This window comes from Sinocyclocheilus anshuiensis, unplaced genomic scaffold, assembly GCF_001515605.1.
Source record: "Sinocyclocheilus anshuiensis isolate Anshui unplaced genomic scaffold, SAMN03320099.WGS_v1.1 scaffold247, whole genome shotgun sequence".
In the NCBI taxonomy this organism is placed as follows: Eukaryota; Metazoa; Chordata; class Actinopteri; order Cypriniformes; family Cyprinidae; genus Sinocyclocheilus; species Sinocyclocheilus anshuiensis.
This window is the reverse complement of record NW_015552543.1, coordinates 887,393-914,690: the sequence shown is the minus strand read 5'-3', so window position 1 is coordinate 914,690 and position 27,298 is coordinate 887,393. Positions and strand designations below refer to the sequence as shown.

The 27,298-nt window shown below is 35.9% G+C and overlaps 2 protein-coding genes across 4 annotated transcripts in view; one reads left to right on the top strand and one right to left on the bottom strand.

Moving 5' to 3' along the window:
- Window positions 1–22,372, bottom strand: part of LOC107663995 (diacylglycerol kinase delta-like) — a 61,214-nt gene extending 38,842 nt beyond the window's left edge. Inside the window, exons 1-2 of the mRNA XM_016454439.1 lie at window positions 21,680–22,372; window positions 148–258 (exon numbers count right to left, since the gene is read on the bottom strand). Of these exons, the coding sequence (XP_016309925.1) occupies window positions 148–258; window positions 21,680–21,955 (387 nt within the window). The 5' untranslated portion in view covers window positions 21,956–22,372. The remainder of the gene's footprint in view (window positions 1–147; window positions 259–21,679) is intronic.
- A 2,413-nt stretch (window positions 22,373–24,785) lies between these two features.
- vwa8 (von Willebrand factor A domain containing 8) overlaps window positions 24,786–27,298 on the top strand; it is a 116,045-nt gene continuing 113,532 nt past the window's right edge. Inside the window, exons 1-4 of one of the 3 annotated variants that reach the window (XM_016454457.1) lie at window positions 24,786–25,081; window positions 25,394–25,471; window positions 25,939–26,069; window positions 26,187–26,297. In XM_016454457.1, coding sequence (XP_016309943.1) covers window positions 24,943–25,081; window positions 25,394–25,471; window positions 25,939–26,069; window positions 26,187–26,297 — 459 coding nt within the window. In that variant the 5' untranslated portion in view covers window positions 24,786–24,942. Of the gene's footprint in view, window positions 25,082–25,393; window positions 25,496–25,938; window positions 26,070–26,186; window positions 26,298–27,298 lie in introns of those variants that run through there. The other 2 variants (XM_016454458.1, XM_016454459.1) reach the window with 2 other exon arrangements.

The window sequence follows — 27,298 nt, the reverse complement described above, 5'->3', positions numbered from 1 at the left end:
AACTGGACTTTCTTTATCAGTAATTAAGTAAAACTAAGAAGTGCAGTGGTTCACTCTTTTTAAGGTTTAAGGTTAAAGGTTTGAAATTTTTTACAGTGTAGTGAGGGTGTAGAATCAGTATCAGGATATAATGAAAGAATAGTTAACCTTGGCATCCTTGGCATAGTAGAGTGTCCGTCCCCGCAATTTGAAATAACGCTTTTTCCAACGCTGGAACGAGCTTGTCTGTTTCAGAAGCAGCCCTTCCTTCACGCTCGCCTGCAGAAAGAGAGAGGTAGAACAAGAAGTCAGGAACCATTTAAGTGTTTGCACACAGCACAAAATCACTAGTAGTGATGAATAGATTAGCTCTGTACATGTTTAATTGTTCCAGAGCTAAGACACCTTATTTGGGCTACAATCGAAGGTAGCATTATATCTAGGCAGTATCCATCAATGCCAGAATGCTCAATAAAAAACACACACACACAAAAAAAAGAAAATCTAGAGAATGCTGATTACATATATTTTATTTAGGGCTGTCAAATCGATTCATTGTGATTAATCGCATCCAAAATAAAAGTTTGTGTTTACATAAACTTTGTGTGTCTATTGTATTTATATGTACATATAAATACACACACATAAATGTATATTTTTAAGGAATATATGTAATAAATACTTATATTTATATATATTATAAATCTTACATAAATATGAATATATATATATATATATATATATATATATATTTCTTGAATATATACATGTATGTGTGTGTATTTATATATACACATATAAATACAGTAGACACACATATATTATGGAAACACAAACTTTTATTTTGGATGTGATTAATCGCGATTATGTATCACAGTATGATTATGCGATCTTAGAACATAGCACTAAAAATAGTTCAATCCCAAAATAAAAATTGACCAGTATTTGGGAATATGGGAGTATTTGACCCATTTATTTGTTAAGATGTATTTGTCTGTACTGTGTTAGCATAGCAACATGCTAACACCCAACACTGTTTAAATCAATTGTACATTTCTGCTTTGCGCTTATGAGAAGAGTGTTTTTTGGATGAGTACTTTTCTGGCCTTACAATTCATTCAAAACCAAAACAAAGAACTAAAAATAGTTCAACCTAATTGCCCAATATTTAGGTATTTGGGACTACCTGACCCAATATTTATGTGCTTTGTTAGCTTCAGGTTTGGGAAAATAATCAAAGTCTGTGGTGAAAAGTGTAAAAGTAGTGTGAACATTTCACTGACACTGACAAATCAAAGGCACGTTCCTCTGTCAGATGGAAAAGTTTTCTCCTTTTTTGCCATTTCCTGTGAACATATTCGTACCAGAGCTGACTGAGTGACATGAAACAGACAGGGCAATAAAATAATCCTCTGTCCAACTAGCTAGTCAAGTAAGCTAAATTATAACCTTAAACATGAGCTGTTCCTGCATACACACCATCCAATTATATCCCAGCTATGTAAACAATGTTATAATATACCAAACAAAGAGGGGGCATGTGAGACTTAACATAAGCGTAAAGGAAGCAGAATTTGAAACTTGATATCAGCTCTGGACGTCCACGGGGACATGTGCACAGTGTGGGTCTGCCCTGCCAGAGGAAGGAACAGGAAGCCTTGCCAAGATCAAGTGCGCTTAGACACCAATTTCATGCTTGGGAGGGGAAAGACAAGGCAAAAGGCACACAAGAAAGGAAGCCCATTACTCAAAAGATCCTGTCCTGCACAGTGCCACCGTCCCCTTAGCAAGCGTGAACTCACAGAAGCCACGAAAGGAAAGGCAAAAATCTCAAACCCGAGATCTTTATTGGCAAAAAGCCTCCATGAAGAACCTTTAACATCCATGAAACCCTTCCACTGCACAAAACGTTCTATACACTCTTAAATATAAAGAGTCCAAAAGGGGTTTTCACAGTGATGCTATAGAAAACTATTTTGGATTCCCCTAAGAACTTTTCAGTGAACAGTTTTTAAAATATAAATTTTTAAAATAACAATTTTTTCCCTCTTAGAACCCTTTTCTCCTATAAAGAACCTATTGTGCAGTGTAAAGTTTTCATGGATATTAACTCTTTACCCGCCAATGACAGAATTTTCCTGCAATCCATGTTTTCACAGTTATACAATTGGGGGTGGGGGATATGGGGCGCTAATAGACATCTTCTGAAATAGTACAGAATCTCAGGATCCAAAAACAAGCAAAGAAGAAGCAGAAACAAGCGATCGAATCATTGCTTACGCACATGTAAGCTAAAGCGGTCATCAAACATTCAACAGCATATAAATCAAAACTGCCAAACATTACTGAATTAAATGTGGAACCCATGAAGAGTTATGGGACTGTGTAAGGTTTGGGGGCATTGATGGACAACGTTTTGTTCATCATTCTGAATCTGATCTGTACGTAGTCTTAGGCTACGTTTACACTAGTGCGTTTTTGTTTTAAAATGCATAACTTTTGCTACAGTTACGCCTGTCGTTTAAACTACTCCGCCATTTTTGACCCTGCAGCTGCAGACATCGTTTTACGTTTGAAAACTCCGGGGTTGCGTTTTCAGTGTAAACGGACCAAAACGGAGACTTTTTAAAACGGTGGCGTGGCTGCCCACTTTCGCTCTGCGTATCCTTGATGACCGTGTAAACAATAACATCATGCTCATTGTTGTACCAATAGATATGTATAGACGCCCTATTCGACCGCTCCAGAAACGTTGACGCGTCCGCCACTTTGGGACAGTCAACTTGATGTAATTCACCATAATTATCAATGAGTATTCAAAGATATACAAGCGTATAACTTGCTGTTGTAGACGCACACAGTCAACGCGCTCAAAAGTTTGCAGACCGTTCCAAAAATGGCGGATGGCTTACGTACCGCGGCCCATAGAAACAGTAGCTAATGAGGCATCTACGTATACTTATCTATGGCTGTACCTGCACGAATGGTCATGTGACTTGCGTTTTCGGTTGCGTAGTGTGGACAGAGATCGTTTCTGAAACACAGTGAAAACGCCAGTGTAGACGAGGATCGTTTTTATTTTAAAACGCCGTTTTAAAATGAAAACGCACTAGTGTAAACAGGGCCTTTGACAAAAATGCAATTTTCTCAGCTTTTTGTTCAAAATGTTGCTTTTTTAGGAACAAAATATTCAAGCATTGATGTATGACGCTTAAAAAAATACAGTTTGTTTAGTTTAAAAGTAGCTGCTCTGTTCTTTCTTTTCACATATTGTATGTTCAGATATACACAAACTATTTTGTGGCCATGAAATTTGCAAGTGATAAAATTAACAAAAAATGCTGGTATTCGCTGTCAACTTCTTAAGTTAAAGGTTCTTCATGGAACCATAATTGCTATAAAGAACTTTTATTTTTAGGTGTGTAGAGTAAAAAAAAGTTTTTTTTGTTTTTTAGCTGACAAAATGTTCTTCACACAGAACAAAAAAATGCTTCTTTTAACAACTGTTCTCTAACTGTAACTTCACTGAAAGGTTCATTGAGGATCTCAAAATAATTATTCTCTCTAATTCTTCTAAACGCCTTTTGGAACCTGTATTTGTATTATCTCTTATTTATACACTTTGGAACCTGTATTTCTACACTCTTAAAAATAAAGTTTCTTTATTGGCATCTTTGGTTCCATGAAGGGCCTTTAATCTTTTCATTCAACAAATGGATATTTATAGTGAAAAAAGAATAATCTTTTTATTCACAATAAAAAAGAAAATGGTTCTTTTAAGAACAGTTCACTGAAAAGTTCTTTGGGGAACCAAAAACAATTCTCCTACAGCATCACTATGAAAAATCCCTTTTGGAACCTTTATTTTGAAGAGTGTAAGATAATCCATCTCTAAGCGAAACTTTCCTCAAGATCATCAATTTTGCAGAGCCGGATAGTCTCCTGTGAAAGTGACACTCCAGACAACCCGATGCAGTTTTCAAAGGCAGCGCACGCGGTTTCGCCCCTGCACGGGCCGGAGGTCTTTGACATGGCGGGGCGAGAGGAAGGCAGCCGGAGAGAGATGGGGGCCAACACCGAGGGTCATCCTGTCAGCCGGTCGCCTTGACTACACTGTCATTTCACATCATTCCAGCCCCAACCGACTATAAACAAGGGCCATAGACCTGCGAGCAGTCACGCTCCTTCCTGTCCATTCATCTACAAATATAGCAGGAACATGGAAGAAAAAAACAAACAAACACAAATCCACAGGCATATATGGGAGGACGGCTATTTATAGCAGAGGAAATATGCTCTCTGAGGGGAGAATTACAAACAGAGACGCAGGGTTCGATCTGACATCCTGGTGCACAGCTGTGTCAACTTAAACAGCGAATCCATCCACCAGCGCACTCGGTGACACTACGTCGCTGTTAAAACACCCCCTCTGCTCGGCTACAAAACACTGAACTCACTCTGCCTTTACTAGATATACCTGCGTGACATTTAACGATAAATGGACGATAAATGACAGTCTGGCTGTTGGTGAAACAGTGGAAAACTCACTTCTTTGGGGTCTAATGGATATTCAAAGTCTGACCCCCCCCCCCTCGTGTCTGCACTGCATGTGAGTGATGTGGCAACCTATAGCGTTCCTATTATAATTAATGAACATAGCTGCATAGACTGAGAGTAAGTGCGCTGATTATAATAGGAGTATACTTGTTTTGTCATGGCATGTTGAATCGCTTGCAGTGTAGGTGGGGTGTGAAACTGTTTAAATGCCATTTAATTGGTACATTAATCAGATTAATTCACTAAATGTTTTGCAATTCATCGAGTCTGTTTAATAAACAGCTCTCAGCCATAATACATGAGATACCCATAGACTGGTGGAAGAAACTACGGAGATTAGTGTTATTTTAGTATTTTTTTTTTATATACATAGCATTTAGCTTTTTTGGTTTAGCTTTACTTTTTACATTTTCAGGTCACATTTTATTTTTATATTTTCAGTTAACAGTAAGTTTTAGTAATTTAAAGAATAGGTTTGCAGATTTTGAACCAGGTTTTTATCGTTACAATGTTGCTAATATATGTAAATTAATAACTTGTACAAGTCATGTTGGAAAGATTATATTTTTGAGTTGAATGCACATGAACATCACTATGTAGTCATAATTATAATGGGGAAAGTTTTGAGTTTCTGAGTTGTGTCAGTAAAAAAAACATGTCACATGCAATAGATACAGCATCTGTATCTATGTTAAATTTACACTACACTCTTAAAAATAAAGGTTCTTTATTGGCATCTTTGGTTCCATGAAGAGCCTTTAATATTCATTGAATCTTTCATTCAACAAGTGGATCTTTAAAGTGAACAAAATATTCTTTAGATTTTTCTAAAGTTCTTCACAATAAAAAGAAAATGGTTCTTTTAAGATCAGCTTACTGAAAGGTTCTTTGGAGAACCAAAAACAGTTCTTCGGAATCTTTATTTTGAAGAGTGTATGATTATCTATCTTTAAACCTAAGCGAAACTTTCTTAAGAATAATCACTTTTGCAGAGCCGGATAGTCTCCTGTGACTGTGAGACTTAAATGTGTAAAACATTTGTTCAAATTTGTTAAAATGCATGACATTTTTATTTACAATAAAACTATCTAACCAGAAAAGGTACATCTTGCTTCTTGCTTCCACCAGTTATTTGAAAGCACCTGCTGTTAAAATGACAACTTCCCAACTCATAAATATGAACTTCAAATGTGGACTTGAATGCAGCTTCTTTCTCCTTTCTACCTTCACCCAGATATCCCCATTTATCTGTCAGTAAACCTCCACTGGATGACGCAAAACACATCGTTTTGTGTCATTTTGTTAAAACTACAGATCAAACTTCTGTGTACAGACAGAGCACCAATTATTATTATTATTATTATTATTATTTTGGTTTTCATTTCTACTTAATAGACAACCAAGTTTGATTAAAGTCCAAACCTCAAAGGATCATCATTTACTTTCATTATAGAAAAGAACAGCTTCTGTTCTGCTGTGTCTTCTTTTGTGTTCCAGAAAGAGTCATACAGGTTTTTGGCGAGGAACTCATGACAGCGTGTTCATTTCTGGCTGAACTGTCCCTTTAAGACACCACTTCAGCTAGTTTTTATGTTGAATATGGATTCCACTCACTCATGATGTCACATCAGATGGATTAAATTTAATTTAGAGCCACTTTTTTCATAAGTCACTTTGGTAAGACAATACATGCCAAGAATATGAATGTACGAAAATGCAAAGATGACTGCTTTTCATTTCTATGTCTCTAGCCATATCAGTAATGCTTAGTGTACAATTTTTTTAAAATATATTTTTAAAACAAGGGGGAAAATTTAAATCACCATACAATCACAATAACTACACTACTGTTCCAGAGTTTGGGGTCAGTAAGACTTTTTTAACAAATTAATATTTTCATTTAGAAAGGATGCATTAAATTAATCAAAAGTGACAGTAAAGACTTATACAAAAAAGTCTATTTCAAATAAATGCTTTTTGACTTTCTAATCATCAAACAATGCTGAATAAATAAATAAATACATATAAACAAATAAATCACAGTTTCCCCACAAATAACATGCAGCATTGATAAAATAAAAAATGTTTCTTGAGTCACAAACCAGCATATTAGAATGATTTCTGAAGGATCTTGTGACACCGAAGACTGGAGTAATGATGCTGAAAATACAGCTTTGCATCACAGGAATAAATTACATTTAAAAATATATTAAGATAGAAAACAGTTATTTTAAATTATAATAATATTTCTCAATATTTGCTGTATTTGTTATCAAATAAATGCAGCTTTGCTGAGCATACAAGACTTCTTTCAAAAACATTTAAAAAATCATACCAAGCCCAAATGTTTGAATGGTAGTGTACATTTGTTGGGTGTCTCTTCTGCATAAGTAAATGAAAAGGTTAATGCTTTAATGTTCCTCTTTTGTTTGTGTCTTTTTGGCCAGTATAGTTCCTTTTTCTTGTCTTCAGTTCCCTTCCTGTTGCCAAGTGGGATAAGAAGTGATCTATTAATAGACTGTTTCTTCACAAAACTGTAAGAGGGAGAACGGCTCAGTGCCAGACATACATGACTAACCCCACTGCGGTACACTGTACACCCACACCTCTCTCAACATCACCGACACACACTCTCTCTCACACACACACACACATACACGGTTACACCAGACAGCAGCTCAAGCACGACTCACTGTAACCACACACCACACCAGACTGACACACACACGCACAACAGAAGCTCAAACAATGATGGCTGCTTCTCTTCTGAGAGGACACCACCAGCGTTTCTTCAGAAAGTGAGTGATATAACAGACGGACATCCTGTGAGTGAGGATATCCAGCCTCAATGCTTTGCTCTCTGGCACATGTCTACAGTGTTTGAACCACACACACACACACACACACACACACACACACACACGCTTGCCTGTGCAGTATGAGAAAGCAGGTTCGCTGCAAACCCCAGAAATTAAATAAACTCTACTGGAAATTAACATGAAGTTTTTCAAGACATTTTTTTGTTTGTTTGTTTATTCCTTTTTGGACACTTTTGGACAGTGTTATTTTAATATTATCTATATACTACTGTAGTATTAATATTTTGAATTTTAATTTTTTCAGTTTTCATTTTTATTTCAGTTGAATGTTTTGTAAATGTTGTGTGTAATTCTGTTTTTTTTCCTTTTAAAATTCTATTTGAAAATAGTTTTCAATGTATTTAAATTTGTTATTTATTTCTATTTATTAATTTATTTATTTCAGTTTTAGCTTCAGTAATGTTAGAAGTAGAGCCCGACCGATATGTTTTTTTTGGGGCCGATACCGATACCGATATTAGGGAGTAAAAAATATATATATACACACGATATTCTTTGTGTATATTATAGTACAGTACCAGTCAAAAGTTTGGACACTTTCCCATTCGTGTGTCCAAACATTTGACTGGTACTATATATAGAATATTTAACCACCCGTAACTCCCGAACCCCGGGGGCTATCAACGCGATGGTGGTCTCATTCGAAAGCGGGCCTCTAGACATACACTTGATTCACGTTCGAGAGGGTTCCTCGAGCTGAAGGGATCCCCCGAATTTGGTGCGGATTAGCCGCGCCGTTAAGGAAATATGGCCGTTCAAAGTTTCAGTGGTTTTCCATAGACTAAGCTTTAAAACGTTTCATCCAGGTCGCCAGTAACAAACAGTGGAGCACGCTCTGCTGGACAAACTAAGTAATTATACCATTTCAAGCATTTTATCTGCTTTATATGTTCAAAAAAAATGTTCATATCGGCAGCATATCGGCGGCATATTCGCCGATACCGATATATCGGCAACAGGCTCATATCGGCCGATAATATCGGCAAAACGATATATCGGTCGGGCTCTAGTTAGAACTTCAACTTAAACATGTATTGACTATTTATATAGTTTAAGAAATATGTATATTTAATTTCAGCTTTATTTAAATTAACAAAAATATTTTAGTTAGGGCACCATAAACTTCTCCATAAAACACTGTAGTGGAAATGATATTTGAAACACTATTTCTCTTTTGTCTTGCTATGGATCATTTTTACAGTTAGCATTTCATATTTCAATTATATTTTCTTTTTTATTTTTGCATAATTTGATGAAATGACAGCTTGATTGAAAATGCTACACAATACAATATTCTATTTACAAGTGATATTTACCTTGATTGAATCAAATTTCACATCATGTGTCATCTAAGGCTCTTTTCTGTTGCCACCTGGTAAACTACACTAACTAAAACAAAAGCAATGTTTTTTTGTTTTTGTGGCGAAATTGTTGGTTGTGGTAGAAATTATGCCCACAACTGTTAGACAGTTGTATTTTTAAGTCATTTTTTACACAATAAATATTGAAATGGCCTATGTTTATTTAACATTTTGTCTACATCATCATGTTTTTTTTTAGAATATTTTTTTTAAATGGATTTTATTTAAGAATGAACTTTTGAGTGATAAGTTGAAATCCTAATTTTTTGCCAACCCCTGTGATATAAAAATGCCTGTAGTTGAAGAAACATCCAATTATTTATTCAGCTAAATCTAATTTAAGGTCATATTTTAGGATTTAATAATAAATATCTGCATTTACTGTATTATAATTTATTAAATGCTGATCGGCCTCTAAGTGAATGGCATTTGGTTCTCTTCCTGACTCTGAAGTGCATCTGAGTTAGTGCTGGAGGAGAAACACTTCACCTCTCTTGCAGGGTGCATTGACCTTGTAAAAAGACGCTTTCAGCAGCATGTGTTCTTTCAGTGGGGCTTCAAATGAACTGAGTAACCCCTCCAACCATCTACAAGTCGAATAATTCAAGGCCACAAACACGTTCGCTTCTTCAGCATCTCTTCAAGGCCAGTAAAGGAAAAGTGCTAAAGATGGTAGCTGTTTTCTAACTGGATCAAACTAGTAGATGATACACCTGCAATAAGCAAGTCTGAGAGTGAAACCCCTGCATGACACAATTACAGCCAAACAGAACAAATGTATATACTAATATAGAGAAGTACCTACTGTATAAAATTTAACTTTAGTTGAGGTTACCCAGGGTGATGCCACAGAAATAGAAACTAAAACTCTAATTTACTGTACATGGATGAAATAGCTTTTATCACAGATTTGGTTAGGACACCTGATGCCTTTCTGTGATAGCTTGCTCCAAATCTGAACACTTCTCTGCAATTTCTATGAGGTGTATTTCAGTGTCTTGGAAAATATCTTTTAAAGGAGTAGCTCACCCAAAAATGAAAATTGATGAAAGATGAATTGGCCTTTCTTTCCTCAGCCAAAGAGAAATTAAATTCACATTTTTTTGTGAATTATTCCTTTAATAAGTACTGGAAAATTTTCTCCTTTATGTTCATTTCTAGAACTGTAAAGAGGGCAGAATTAGCTTGAATTACATTAATAATAGTATTGTGCTGTGCTGTACTGCCCTGCATCACAATGACTGCTACAGCTTATTTTCTGGAGGCTGAGAGAAAACTCTGTAAATCACTAAATGAGGCAGAAATGGAACAACACAACTTGTGGCATGACAGGATAATTGCAGGCCTCGCTTTCTCCACCAGGGACTTTAATGAATATACATTTTAGAGAGAATGCAGGGATGTACAAGTGACCAGAGATGACTGATGTTCTGCTGACCCTTATCACATCAGCACTCAAACATGAACACGTGTTTTTATGCATTTCACCACTTTAAAAGTGAAGTGTGTCCTTTCTGTGCCATTAGAATCAATAAACACAATTGACAAAATAGTGTTTGACTAATATGATTTTTTGATGGCAGATAAAATGCCAATATAGGCCCAATTATCACACTATTTAATATAAAGATAGAAAGTAACACAGCCATGATTTCTGCAATAAAGTTTATATTTATTTTATATAATATTTACTAAAATATAAATAAATTCAGCCGACCACTAAAAAGAATGACTGCTTAGATAAGTGTCGTATTCCTATAGGTAGATGGGGATCAGCTGAGAGTCAGCTGATGCGAGCTTGACTAACGTGACCTGCCAGAACTAACGCTACGCTTGATTTCTACGCCAAAAGTCACGACATCGGTTGAGTCAATGTTTTGGTGCATCAAGCAGGTCATGATGATCAAACAAACAGAACAATGGAAGATGAGGGCGAACTATATTATTTTCAAAACAACATTGTGGTGGCAAAACAAAGTCACTATTCTTCCGATTATTGATTCCACTAGTGCCACAGAAATCAAAAACTTTAAAAAGAAAAAAGCAATGTTTAATGATAAAAAAAAATGACATGAATACTTGATTTTTTGTTTGTTTTTACAGAAATAAGCTAGAACTGAGACGCTACGCTTAGATGTAGGATCCCTAGTGCTACATTTGCTAGGAATGTCTACGGTCATTAAAACAACTGCTCTTAAAATAATCATCACTCTTTACGTCTGGAACATTTTTATAGTTCCCACAGTACAAAGTAGTTTTTCAATCCACAATTACAGTGGCAGACAAAGTGTGTTAGTGAGTGTTAGTTTATATGAAAAGTGTCAGCAGAGTAAATGTGCATTTATAAAACTGATAGTTCTGACTTTATTCTGATTAGATGAGTGTTCAAACTCACTGTAAAATGCAGTTAATCACTTTTGTGAGCACATATTCTGAATAATGAGTTTACTAAGTTTACAGTTACCAAGCAACACTGTAAACAGACTACAGTTATACTAATGAACTACATTACTTGGCGGAAAAACAGTTCATTTTGATTTAAATTATTTGTTGAACATTTACAGTCTGTTGCTGTCATTTTATAGTAGCGATAAGCCACTTCTAGGCCGTGTGTTACAGTGTGTGTTTAAGCTCTATTAACTTCAGAACTGAAACTTCTGATTCTCTTTTTCTCGGACTACGTTAACCTTGTTTTTAAATCACATCAGTTACTGGTTTTAAAAGAATCTAGGTTCAGTCTCTCTTCTGGTCATGAATGCGAATTTGGTCATTGAATTTTAGTAATTTAATTAAATGTATTTGTGGCATATATATATATATACACTGTACGTATAGATTTATAGATTTCTATTTAAAGACTGCACCATTTTTCTTTTGTTCTGAATTTTTTTGAGTTAAAATTAGCTGTAAATATTCAGATTATAACACTACAGATGTATAACACTACAGATGTACTAGATGTACACTACTGTACCAATTTCAGATGAAGAAATTAAAAACTCCTTTTGTGTTTCACAGAAAAATTATTGCTTTGGAATGTCATGAGGGCAAATAAATAATGAAAGAATATAAATTTTTTTGGTGAACTATCCCTATTAGTAAGTGACAAAAGCAGCACATTTCATTACAAAACAAGACAAATATGACATTTACCTTTCCAGAAAATGTGTGGGGAAAAAAAAACTCATCAAAAAATACCCTAGGGCAGGGATAGGCAAGTTCGGTCCTAGAGAGCCGCAGTCCTGCAGAGTATGACACTAATTTTACAGTCATATTTACTTTAATGCATTGTTCCATTGCCTAGTCCAGTGGTAGGCAAGTTGGGTCTTAGAGAGCCGCTCCAACCGTAATCAAACACACCTGAACAAGCTAATCATTGTCTTCAGGATTACTAAGGCTATAGGCAGGTGAGTTTTTTTTTCAGGGTTGGAGCTGAACTCTGCAGGACTGCGGCTCTCTAGGACCGAACTTGCCTACCCCTGCCCTAGGGCCATAATGATTAAGAAACAGAAGAATCCTCGCTATTGAAGACCTCTTCAATAAGCGTGAATAGCACACCGAGTTATCACGAACATGCCGCTCCATTCTGCGAAGTTAAAAATACCACTTTCACAGAAACTTTGCAGCACAGCTTAAACTGGTCCAGCAATTACACCTTGTCAGTTGTTGGCACATAATTTTCTCATCTCTAACGACACGGAGTCATTGTGTTCAGAGGAGGCAGCGCACAAGGTAACAATTACACTGGTCAGGACGGTCAGGCGCAGGGAGGGGAAGCGGCTGACACACAGTGAAACGCTGCTATACAGTCAGCAGGAGAGGGGGAGGAGGGTACCATCATTAAAACCCATTTTCAAAGCTGTCCAGACCCCCCACATCCTCCCCGGCTTCTTTAGAGACAGCTAATGATCGTGAATGCCGCCCCGTTTCCTCCTCCGAACGGTTTTGGAGTCTCTGCGGACCGACGTGCGTTTGGCCTACAAGTAGCCCCATTATGAGTGTCTATTGAAAGAATGAATGCTGGGTATGATGGGTATAGTGAGTGGTCATTGAGAAAACAAACCAGCCACTGTTAATCAAGGTCATCTGAGACGGGGAATATACAAAACAAGAGCCAATTACGATGAGAATACGTATTAGGGCGTAATGAGCTGAAGAATATTGCCTGTCTTTAGTCTCCTCCGAGGGTTATTGATTCATAATTCTTCACTCACAGGCGTCTTGTGGAATGGGAATGATACATATGTATGGAATGTCAATGCCAAACAAGCGCTTTTGTCCAATGTACAATGATGCTCAGAGTCACAGGGTTTCAGAGGGTTTGTGGTCCAAGCTAGAGTTAAACTGCTACATTATATTGGTCACGTTCATGTTGCAGATGAATATGGTTGTCATTTCTCTACTGGAAGATAATGAAATGCACAGTTTGGTTATTTATGGGAGAAATAACTACACTTTACAAGCACTGAAAGTGATGAAAGCAAATATAGTAAATGTTTGTCAACAGCTTGAATATGGAATATGGTTGAAGTGTACTGCCAAATGTAAATGACGTGCATCTATGATAAACTAAAATATACTTTAATGTAGGGCTGTTGATTATTGTTGATTATTCCCTTGAAATTGTAATTGCGATCATTAATTACGATTATCACATTTACATTGAATGATGTTTATATACAATTGTTTTATGCAACTGCATGCCGTATTTTTATATGAAAATAAACAAGCTGAAAACACACTAACTGAAAAACTTTTAGTGCTTTTCTGTAGTATTAAGCCTCAAATGTCAACTAAACATCGGATTGGTTTCTTCTTTAAATTATAAAAAAGTAAAAATATGAATGGTATTATAATGTTATACTAAAACTAAAATTAAAATAATGGGAAAAACCCTTAAGATAACATGTAGAAAGAAAAAAACGCATCTTAAGCACGCCGAATAACATAAGTGGACTTTGAACGATTAATTGCCGCTTTGAACGATTACGTAATTGTGGCATCCATAATTGTAATCGCGATTAGAAATTCGATTAATTGTGCAGCCCTACTTTAATGTTATTTCTTTCTTTTGAAACTTGTATGCTTGTATATGTATATACAGTGGGTACGGAAAGTATTCAGACCCCCTCTGTGTTTTTCTGTCAATATGGGGTGCTGTGTGTACATTAATGAGGAAAAAAAATTAACTTAAATGATTTTAGCAAATGGCTTCAATATAACAAAGAGTGAAAAATTTAAGGGGGTCTGAATACTTTCCGTACCCACTGTATGTGTAAAGGTATTTATAATCAAGTACTTTATATGTGCTTTACTATGTTAGTCAACACATGAAAATAAGTGTACTTCTTTAAAGCCCGGCAAAAGATTATTAAAACATAATGATTTCAAATGTACTTTAAAACTTGAATTTGACAGGATTGTAGTGATAACTTGACTAATGGTTTTGATAATCATTTAAGCTGTTGATAATTAATTTGATCAATTTATTAATGGGTCAAAACTATGTTATGAAAGCTATGAAAACAAATTTATGTAGGCTATGCAATTTTAGTCATTTAGTGAAATGTATTGTTTTGATTTTTTATTTAAAGTTTTTTGTTCTGAATGTTTTAGAGGTAAGATTAGCTGTAAACATTTAGATTATAGCATTACAGATGAAGAAATTAAATTTCAGATGAAGAAATTAAAAACTCATCTCGTCTTAAACTTCAGAATTCTGTAATTCAAAACTCATAAATTCAGAGTGTAAAAAATAGGCCAAAGGTCAAGCTTTACCAGTCTTTTTTATGTTCCCTAGTATTTTTTTTTTATATGTTCTCTAGTACATAGTCGCTATAAGCTTTACGGGAAAAGAGATACTTGACGATTGAAGAATTTCTTCTTTTGTGTTCCACAGAAAAATAATTGCTTTGGAATGTCATGAGAGTAAATAAATAACAAGAGATTATACATTTTTTGGTGAACTATTCCTATAAGCAACGCATTTCACTACAAAACAAGACAAATCTAACATTTATCTTTCCAGAAAATGTGGCAAAGACAAAAAACCATAATGATTAAGAAACAGAGGAATCCTTGCTATTGAAGACCTCCGTGACTCTTCAATGAGCGTGAACAGCACACCGAGTTTTCCCGAACACACCGCTCCATTCTGCAAACTGAAAGCTATGAAAACAAATTTATGTACGCAATGCTTCTTTATAAGCATAAGCCACTTGACTCATCACAACAAGCCGGAATAGCAAATTGTACTCAAAAAAGTAAGCTAAAAAAATGTGACCCGCATATGTCTATATTTACAAGCAACTTTACAGAAAATTAATTTATGGTATTCACTCGCACATTTGAATACGGATCTCACTCCTGAAAATGTGTGGCCATTGCTATAAATTACAGCTCAACAATTAAATATGTTGTACACAACCAAAGATCAGCAAACCATTTTATGGGACATTTTACGCATGTTACTACAAAGAAAATCACTAGTCTCTGGGTTTACCTGTAATGTAGGGCCCTATGATCTCCGTGATGTGGAATAAAAATCATAAAAATGAAATTTAAAGTATAAGATGGAATGTCACGGAATACAAAGATCTTCATGACAACCTGTCAAAATAAAGGAATTGTAAAGTAAAGAAGTAATTGTGACAGAAATATATTACATATTGTAAGGTAGAATGTAATTCTCAATGTAATAGTAATAATATTAGAATTATATAACTTTATTTTTAAGGAATACCACACAATTTTTCTTCTTTTTTTTTTTACAGTAAACCTCTGTTGTGCAGCACTTTCTATGCCAAAAAATAAAAAATAAAATAAAAGTAAATATAAAATTTTCATTTTATTGTATTGAATACCAGCTTTTATTTTGATCAAATTTGCATTAAATTGAAAATTAATTAATTGTAATTGAAAAAATAAAACAGATAACAGTATTTCTGGGGGAAAAAAAGTTCATTCAGCTGATTAGACATGCCTATTGATTATTAAAATGTAATCAAACAATTAAAATGGAATTCAGAAATATTTAAACGGAAAACATGGAATTTAGGGAAAAATACGAATTTGATGGGGCCCTAAAAATGTATGTATTTAAAAATGTAACTTAAAGATTGTTGTTCAATTGTACAACTTTCATTATTTCAGTTAACTAGACATGCTTTTTTATTACTACAATTTCATTTATCAATTATGAAAAAAATGGAATCCAGAAATTAAATTTGGAAAAGAATAAAACAGATTTAATGGGGGTCCAATAATGTTGATCATACAAGTTTTTCACAACCATTTCCTACCTTCTCTCTGGTACTTAATATTAAACACTGATTTGACATTAATTATTTATGCACAATGTGCCAAATCTTCATTACCAATAGCAAGGACACAGGTACACTACAGGGTCATATGTCAGGCCACAGTCAGCATTCAAGAGAAAGCGTGCGAGGGATTGACCATGGGGTGAGTTTATGCTACACGCCTGTGGCAAATCCCATCCTGCAGCTCCACAATTGAATCAGCAGTGCCTCTCATTCATGCATTAGTGCACAGGACACAGGATACAGAACTCAGCAGACTCTCTTAACTCAATAAGAGAACTTGTCAGACATCAGGACAGATTTTCGTTGCTGATCCTATCATGGATTTCCCCTCGTCTATCTATGCACCTGGATCTCAGCTTCCACATGTTCAATCTCTCCTGGTACAGCAAGAGCCCTAGCGTTGCCAGATCTGATTCTTCTTCTGAAAAATAGATTTAGGTTTATAGAGGAAACCTTGCAGACATCATGTTATTTATTTATTTACTTACGCATTTATATGTTGTGTTCAATGTAACTTGAAAAATATTTTAAATATTCATTTATGTATTTGTTAGAAAACCATTTGTTTTGCATTGCATTCTTACATTGAGAAGCTATTTATATTTTACTGCATTTTAATTCAAATATTATTTATTTAAACAAAACTCCGTTGCGTGTATTGATAAAGATATTCTGTCTTATAAACAAACAATGTGAACAATGAGTAATATTTATGTAGAAATTAACCAGCCCAACTTGTTTAACCAAATCAATTTCAACCGATAACTCAAGAGCTCTCAATTCTACGAGTTTTATGATAAACAGCAATTAAATAATAAATCATCAATTTACAAAAATGATTTGTTCATTTATCAGGCACTCACACTGACCAAGATGAAATCACTGTGTGATGAAGTTATGATGGATATGAAGGTCATTGTCTGCCTACGCATCACCTGAACTCTAAACACAATTTCTGCTCTATTCTTCGAACTGCGCTATTAAAATTAATCTAATTATCATCAATTACATCAGCCCAGATAAGACAAGAAGACAGATACAGTGATGTAGTCTAATAATAATTATGAAAAACAGGAGAATACAGATGATTTCACAGGAATGCTGTGAAAGGAACAAGTAAGATCCCTAAATCTATTGTAATAATATTTCACAATATTTATCTTTTGACTGTATTCTGAACTGTCATCAGTTTGAAACCTCCCATATTTAACCACCAAATCAATAAAACAATTCCAATTCAGTCAAATCTACATAATTTCCTGGTACATATTCAGTTTTACTTGGAGATCCCATTGTATCACATTATTATGTATGTTTCATGTTGTCTATAAACTTCATAACTCATAAGAAGCTGCATCGGGCCAGGCAGCTGTGGTCTCCTGGTGTTGGCGTGTGTATGGAGATATGAGAGTATTACCTCTTGTACACTTGAGCTCTCCCACTAAATTACAAGGCATCAGCCAACAGCTTCAGTCAGATCTGTACAAGAAGCACCCAGCTGTGCTCATCATATCACTGCATTCCTGCTTGCTAAACTGCATTGTGTATTCTTCACAGCTCTAACATCTTTAAAACTGTTACATGTATTTATATTTAGCTGCATATTATACTGTCAAATTAATATAATATAAAATACATAATACATAATACATAAATATTGCTTTGTGAAACTGCTTTTATATATATATATATATATATATATATATATCACATAATAATAACTAACAATAATTATAACCATAATAACACATCATTTCACTGCATTCCTGTTTTCTGCACTGTGTATTGTTCACAGCTCTAAGTTTAAAACCACATATTTGCAAAAATAATGACTATTACACATAATACATTTCATATTACACACTAATTATATAAATAATCTCAGCCTGTGTCAAATTAGCATTATAGCCTTTTATGCTTTGTGAAACAGATTATATAGCCTATATAAATTATATACTTTTTTAAAGGGCAATATAAATATTACTTCGTAAAATTTATTTTTCATGCTATAAATTAATTGAAATGTATAATATTGGTATATATAATTATGGTTGCTAATTATAAATTAGAATCAACACAAAATATTTTTTTTATATCATAAATAATGTAATAACATGCTTAAAACTGTATATTTGCAACAATATTGTAAAATAATTTTATGCATATTATATACCATATTATATATTATTCACAAATGATAGAAATAATGTCAGCCAGCAAGGCTAGATTTTTTTTCTCTTTTTCTTAATGGCCAATATATATATATATTTAACAATTATCATTGCTAAATATAAATTAATTTTAGGATTATATTATATTATATAGGATCTTGATATTATTTTTCAAGTTGTACAATTTCTAAAATCAGGAATACTGTGAATTTGTAAAACTGAACTCACACATAGGCAGACTGTTCCATAAAAAACTTGAAATAGGAGGAGTGATGTTGCTACGGAAACTAAGCCCACAAATGAGCAAGACACAAAACAGCACAGACTTTTTTCTTCCTTTTGTTTTCACTTTTGAAAGAAACCACACGTTTATCTTGATATCATGCCCTGACGTGTTACTCAAAGACAAAGCTGCCACACATAGCACTCCCTGCTCCCTCAATTAGCTTAATGAAGATAAAGTGGGTATTTACTATGGGCCGGAAAAATGTCAGTCCAACGGTAGAAGATCCACAGCATATGGAGCAATCTGTGACAGAGTACAAGCAGGACGCACGGGACAGTCTGTGAAGAGCCCATGTTAAGCAAACAATGATTTGGGACAGCACTGAGACACGCTCCATTACGCCTGATCCGCACACATCACAGCCCACTGACCAACACGACAACACAGCACCTACCATCCCCAGCTAACTAGTGCTCACTCTCACCCTCAGCTCCTGTAGTGCACCGAGACGTATGAGAACACAGATGGCCTGAACATTAGCTGCTCTCCACAGTTACCAGGGCATGAGCAGTCTAATATAAACACACATGCACTGGAGAATAACTCTCGAAAAACCAATGCACTTCCTCAGTGCTAAAAATACGTTATTTCTAGTGTTTGACTGATATGTGTTTTGTAATAGGCGATGAAACAAATGTAAAAAATAAAAATAAAAGCTGAAAAAAAAACATATATATAGAATATATTTGAATATATAACAGTTACTTTGAATTTTTCAAATATATTCACAATATTCCAGTTTTTACTGTATTTTAATCAAATAAATGGAGACTTCTTTCAAAAACATTGAAAATTATAATTTGACCAAACTTTTGACCACTGCTACATTATATAATAAAATATAATATAATATGTAATAACATAATAATATGTATAGTTTATCCACTACCAGTCAAAAGTTTGTAATAATAACTATTTTAAAATATATACTGTCATTTTTGTTTTGTTTTTTTTAAAGATTTTTTGAAAGTAAGTTGAAAGAAGTCCCTTAAGCTCACCAAGGCTACATTTGTTTGATAAAAAAAATCAATATGGTAAATTTTATTAAAATCTATTTTTTTTTTATTGTAATATATTTTTAAAAAGTAATTCATTCCTGTGACTCCGAAGCTGAATTTTCAGCAGCCATTACTCCAGTCTTTCAAAGTTAAAAACAGTTGTGCTGCTTAATATTTTTTTGTAGAATCTACAATATTTTTTCAGGATTCTTTGATGAATAAAACTGCATTTTTAATTGAAATTGTAACTATGTAAATGTCTTTACTGTTTTGATCAATTTAATACATTTTTTGCAAACCTTTAGATCGCTTTTAACACACCTAACACACCTGTGGGGAAGTCGTGGCCTAATGGTTAGAGAGTCGGACTCGTAACCCAAAGGTTGTGGGTTCGAGTCTCGTACCGGCAGGGATTGTAGGTGGGGGGAGTGAATGTACAGCACTCTCTCCCACCTTCAGTACCACGACTGAGGTGCCCTTGAGCAAGGCATCGAACCCCCAACTGCTCCCCGGGCTGCCCACTGCTCCGGGTGTGTGTTCACGGTGTGTGAAATCTCTGTAAAAAAAAAAAAAAAAAAAACTTGTTCAGCAAAGATCTCAAACAAGTCAATGCATGTCACAATTCCTATACTACTTTTATTAAAAAAATTCCTAGACAATGGACATGTGTAGTTGCATTCATCAATAACTCTACTGTACATTGACTGATGAGAGCAGAAGTGATGTTTCTGAATGATTCTTGTTGAAGGAGGCTTTATTTACACTTGTGGTGTGGTTTAAACTGACAGCTCATTAGCATGACAAAAGATCAGCCCCTTCACATCCACAACAGCCAGTCTCTAAATATAGCCTCTTAAATAATGTAGGGGGGTGGAGAGCAGCACTCAATAATTAAGTGGATTTGTTCTGGTCAGAAAAGAGGAACTTTTTATCGTGTCACGGCTAAAGTGGGGCAAGACGGCTGAGGTGTCGTCTTGCCAAGCAGGAGAGCAGAATCAAGAGGCTTCAATTACCATTCATTAAATTACCCATCAAAGACCATGTTAGCATTTAATGGGTTTATGAGGGCTTACAAGTATGTAAATATGTGATAATCAGTCTTCATTCGGACACAAAAGATCATACCTTTAAATAAATTAAGATCAATGTGTTTAAAAAACATATATATGTGAAACGGTGAGCAAATCATTTTACACTGAATTCAACAAGGACCTTGAAAAGCAAGAAAAGTAGATGATGCCGATAATTACTTTAAAAATAAAATATTTTATATACTAAACTTATGTCTCAATGTATGATTTAAGGTAAAAATTTACAATCTTAAAAATAAATGTGCTTAAAAGGTTCTTCACGGCGATGCCATAGAAGAACCTTTTTTCAGTCAAAGGTTCTTTAAAGAACCATCTCTTTCTTACCATTTTATAATCTGAAGAACCTTCTTTCGCCACAAAGAACCTTTTGTGAAACAGAAAGGTTCTTGAGATGTTAAAGGTTCTTTATGGAACCATTTAGACAAAAAAAAAAGGTTCTTCTACGGCATCGTGAAGCACCGTTATTTTTAAGAGTGCAGTGTAAATGTAACCAAGAAAATCTCATGCAAAATCCAGAGAAGAGTGTTTGAATTTTAAATTACTATGTTTTAATATACTTATATTAATATCATTTGATTATAGGCCTATTATATTCTTTAATATTTCATAATAATTATTAATATAATTTTATGCCATTAAAATGAGTGACTAACGAAACCAAAAGACTAATGGTGCATTATGAAAACAAAATGACTAAGTTTAAAGAAAAGAAAAGAAAAGCCTGTCCATATTCTTGAGAAAGAGCTCTTTCAACAAGTGGTCGTGACTGAATATCAACAGGTTGAAGGCTCTGTAAAGTAGAGCACTGCTGACTGAGCTGCGTTTACTGCATGCTCACTATGAGAGATGAATTATGGCACAAGCGATGCAACATTCCTGTTCAATCTGCAATCGTTCCAGATGTTTGAAGCTGCATGGATGTCTCCCATGTGTGCAGGGCTGCTACAGTAGCACCATCCGCTGCTTACCGCCCTGGACACGAACAGCAAAACACACGCACACAGGCTTCAGATATGAAACAACGTGTCTTACCTTGCTTCGTATTTGCCCGGAGGTTGACACTTTCCTGATGAGTTTCTGCGGCCCTTCCTGCTCTCCCTCGCTGTCGGATGACTCGTCCACCACCGGCCCGGAGCCCCCGGCAGCCCCCAAGACGGGAAGCCCTGAGGCGGACGCCGCTGGTTTCTCCGGCTCCTGCGGGGAAGAGGCACAGCGCTCGGGGTTATGAAGGCGCTCAGCCGCTCCCTTCCTCTCCGCCGGGATGCGGGAGCTGGACAGCGGCTGGAAAGCGGCTCTCTTGGCCGTCATGCTTTTGCGTTTTCCTGCGCAACCGCGCGTCTCCAGACATTCGCTCAGTGCGCTATTGTCAATGAGCTGCTGTGAAACTTTCCTAGCCGGCTAGTGTGCATGTTGTGTCTGAACACGGCTGCTGGCTGGTTCTCCTGAGCGCTTCTCTGGCTGCAGGAGGGCAGGAGGGCTGAGGAAATCACTGTAGCAAACCCTAGCGGCGGACGGGAGCCTCACAAACTATGGCGAGGATACAGCAACAGATGTTTCTCCTGTAACATTATAGCCGACTACAAACCACAGCCGGGCTCAGCCTCGGAGCCTAGCGAGAGCTGCCAGATAGACTGCGTGTTGGACATTGTTGTGGCGCGTCCCGAAAAAAGTGCTGTCAGGGGGACAGAGCTTCCACAATGACAATAAAACTGCTAGATTGAGGGGGGTTGGGTACCCCTTTTACAAAAATATGTGTCCCTGGAGCACAAAACCAGTCATAAGTAGAACGGGTATCTTTGTAGCAATAGTCAACACATTGTATGGGTCAAAATGATCGATTTTTCTTTTATGCCAAAAATCATTAGGATAAGTAAAGATCATGTTCCATGAAGATATTTTGTAAATTTCCTACTGTAAATATATCAAAACTTAATTTTTGGTTAGTAATATGCATTGCTAAGAACTTAATTTGGACAACTTTAAAAGTGATTTTCTCAATTTATTTTTTTTTTTTACAGATTCCAGATTTTCAGATAGTTTCTAATAGTATCTAAGCCAAATATTGTCCTGTCCTAACAAACCGTACATCAATGGAAAGCTTATTTATTCATCTTAATCTCAATTAAAAAAACTGACCCTTATGACTGGTTTTATGGTCCAGGGTCACATAAACAATTAGTATGTCGCTAGGGTACAGGGTTTCTTGGCCCCACGGCAGTATCTAGGCAGTATCGACAAAATAAAAGTTAGATTAGGCCTAACTTTACACTGACAACAGAAACCCCGTTCGCGTGAGACGGTAACCATAGCAACAGGGTGTGTATCGACAGTACACCCACATCACAAAACATAATTACGGTCAGTATTTCTCTCTTTATTACACATTTACATGTCGCTAGTATATCAACAAGAAAGTTTTGTATAAAACCAGACTGTTGAGGTTCAACTGGAGCCAAAATATGTTTTGGTTACGACGTTGCTTGCGTGAGACGATCCTCTTCAGAGATTCAGTTTCAAGCTAATAGTAGTTTCACTTCAAATGCTCTTTCTGGTCATGTATATTATACATGTATTCACAATAGCACACATAAAAGCCATGTAACAGCCTAATTAAGTAGCTAACAGATTTGTAATAATCTGCATAATTGATGGTTTGTGAATTCAAACAGTTGACCTAAACACAACTCCTATTGATTTTATAGATCATCTGTCCAAATATTCTTCACATTCACAGGTGTATTTTATAAACATGTCGCGACAGAGCCTTCCTGTTTTTATCTAAAACTACCCCAGGTCGAAATGCGGATCTAAACGGCACCAAACACATTTCCAAATGTAATTTACTTCCATTTCACCCTCTATATGAAAATGGGTCTGCGGTCCGCACATTTCCTCTCATTCAGTTGTAACTTTAAATAGCTAAGAAAAGCTATCAGCGAATGCCACCAAGAATAACTGTGGCTTAATTATGTTTCCAACTCAACTGGTCAATCGTGCAGCTATTTAAAACAAATCACTGTACTCCCAAAAGCCTGGATTGCTACAAAAATAAAAAATAAAAATAAAAATCGGTCAGTTGGATTCTACTTAGGCTATAATGTCTAAATCAATCTCGTCCAAAAGTGCATCAGTTTGTAGAGGAATGCAAACTCGCCTAAGGATCGAGCAGCTCAACAGAAGGAAGAACTGGATTCTTCTTCGCGGATCAGAGAAACGACCGAGATCAAGTGCTTACTAACAGCATGCTAACATCCCATAATCGGTGCCTATCAGCATGCATGTGCGGTTATAAAGGATCTCTCTGAAGATGTAGAAAACGTGCAGCAGTACTGACCAGCTCTTCCCAGGCAGGGCTGCGAGTGTATTGGCAATCATCTTCCATATTCTCCTAGTCCCTGTGCACGCTTCAGCACAAATCTCGTGTAATCGGGCATATGGTTTGAGTCTATTGTCCACTCCTCCCTACTCTACCAGGGTCTCTCTCCCACAGGCTGAGCCTCCTTCTCTGCACGTGATAAATGCCAAGTCCCTACAAGGATTTGAAGCGCTATCTGTGATGTCAGGGAACCTGCTTTTCACACATTATCCCATATTTTAAAGACTCAGTAATAACAATAACCAGCACTAGAAAAACACGCGTTTATGATTGTTTTAGAAAGACATGTTAATTTGCACGCCGTCACATTACAAGCAACATACAAATAGTTGTATATTATGTGATCAAAGATTGCATGAATTCGTGTTTATTTATAACATCATGCATTAGCTCATAACGAGTTTCGAGTCACTGACTTCATATATGAACACTGGGATAAAATCGTTAAAGTGAGCTAATACAACGAGACAATATGTCTCATTATTCGGCCTAAGACGCAGTTATTTTATTTTATTTCATTTCATTTTATTCCAAACTGTCTGCGTGCTTGTTTATGGTTAAGTTCAGTCAATTCACTTACAACCAAACTACATCACGGGAATCCCCCTAACCTCAACAGAAGTTATTCTTTGAGTTATTCCTGGAAATCAACGCTTCGGGAAAGATTTAGTAAGTGTGTTTCCCGTGGAGCCGACGAGCCGCTCGACTGTTTAATAATCGGAACTCATAAAGCAGCAGCCCGTTCCACACGGAAGCCGTGTTAAATGGACGGTTTCTGTCCGACACCGAAATGCTTCCGTCTAGAGCTGCCCACTGCTGGCGTAAACACTCATGTCGCGAGCATGATGAAATAACAGTGGACGTATTATAGTGTAGCCGGTATATTTGTAATTTAACAGCACTTTACAAAGGGTTCAGGATGCATTCGCGTATGTTATTCAAAGGCACAGCTGCAGCTATTGCTGCGAGAAGGATTCGCCATATACTGGGGCCCGTGATGTCCAAAGAACGTTGGAAGTGCAGCACACATGAGGTCAAACTCCTCAACACCTCGTCAGGTACTGATAAAGACTGTTTACCATCTTCTTGGCTTTATAGATTGCTATTAAGCAGGTTTAGAGGTTCACCCGTTACGCAAAGTATTACACTATTCACTCACAGGTCAAACATAGCCCACCAAGTATTCTGTTTTCAGATGTGTTTACATGCGTCTTTAACGTTTCTATAAATATTGAGGTTTTTAAATAAATGCCTGCTCTGTTGACAAGGATTGTTTGTAAGTGGATACTCCAAATATGATATATGTTTGTTTGTTTATGTTACGTTTGCTTTGTTTTGCTGTTTAATTGAACCATTTTTTTTCTTCACAGGTGACACTGTGAAGATAGGCGAGATCTCATATGTGCTCAAATCTCCCAGAAATCCAGAACTTGTGCCAGTAAATCATAGTATGTGCCAGTTTGTATAATGTGGTTACTCTGCTAGGACACCTGTGGGAACTTCAACTTCATACTGTACATCCATTAAAAGTCACCAAAAACAAGTCATTGCAAAAATGCCTCATAGATGTGACATTAGTTTTATTATTGCTAAACAAAACAATCAAACAAAAATGTCGGATGCAGGATGAAATTTGAAATTACATTTGAAATTTTATTACAATTTTATTACATTTTTACATTTTAAAATAAATACACAAAACAATCAATTAACATGAGTTAAATATCGTAAATATAAAAAATGTAGGTGATTTATAAGTATTAAGCTAACTAGTTGCAAATTACTTTTTAGTAATCTGCCATTTAAATAAAATAATTGTTCATAGTTTAATTTTATTGTAATTTTGTTTTTAAATATATATGTATATATACATATACTGTATATATGGAGAGCAAGTTTTAAATTTTTTTTACAGTGATGGAGGCTTTGCCACAAATGGTCACCCAACACCTTCGCTGGATAATGCAGAAGGACCTTCTCGGACAGGACGTGTTTCTCATTGGTCCTCCTGGTCCTCTGCGCCGTTCAATTGCCATGCAGTACCTGGTAATTTCAAGTATTACCCCCCCACCCCCAATACTTGCTCAATTTCTGCAACGTGAAACACGCAACTATATCCTTTATCGTCTTTCCTCTTTTTACATTTTTTTTCTTGTTTGCTAGGAATTAACAAAGCGAGAAGTGGAATATGTTGCCCTGTCCAGAGATACTACTGAGACTGATCTCAAACAGCGCCGAGAGATCCGGTCTGGAACTGCCTTTTACATCGACCAGGCAAGTAGAGCTCTTTCACCTTTCACTCTTCTACAAAAAAAAAAAAAAATCCATGTATCATTCGTTTTTTGATTTAACATTAAAAGTAGAAAAATTAGAAAACTGCTCCAAAAAACGAAAAATGAGAATTCAGCTTAAATTTCCGTTTTTCGTTCAGGGATAGAAAAATTAATAAACGGCTTCAATATTCGATTTCTACAATTGAGCGGGAATTAAACGCCCCTTTCTGCTGATTGGTCAGCCGAAGATCAAACCGTGCCGTCATCAGTTCTTCTGCAGTATCACGCAGCAGAATAATAGTCCTCCGCTGCTGCAGTTGTATGGATTCTTAACGCATTAATTGCAGCTACATTTAATCTTTTTTCATCAAACAAACTGACTAATGAATAGCTCGACACAACCCGTACCGGGGCAGAGTCTAGACAGTTCTTTCTTCTGTGTAGACCAGCGGTTCTTAAAGTGATAGGGGGTCCGCGAAATAATTTGCTATAGCCTACCGTATTTTACAGACTGTAAAGTGGCCTTTTTTTATCATGATACATAGGCCTACTGTGATTTATTCCAAAGTGACTTATATGATGCATTTAACGTCAAATAATCTAAATGAAGCCTTTTAAAAGACGAGTATTCCCTGTGGTTCATGTTTGTGGCATGCGCCGGAAAGATGCTCAAGGAGACCGAGACGCGCTAAAGCAGCGCATTCTGTTGTTCTCTTTATTTTTCAAAGGCATGACATTGAGAATAAAAATATACATTTTACCATACGACTATTTAATGACAGAGCATTAAGTTATTTCCCCTCGCTGGGGAAAAAAATCTAAGTGAACATCAATCAGTACTCAATATTAATTTAAACTGCTTTAAATATGACTGCTGCTTATTTCCGGTGCACTTCTGCGCTTGACTGTAGTCGCGTCTGTCTGCTTATTGAGTTTATTTAACCCATCACAATTTATTGGAACTGTGTGAACTAGAGTGACTACTCACCTTAATGTTGTTCT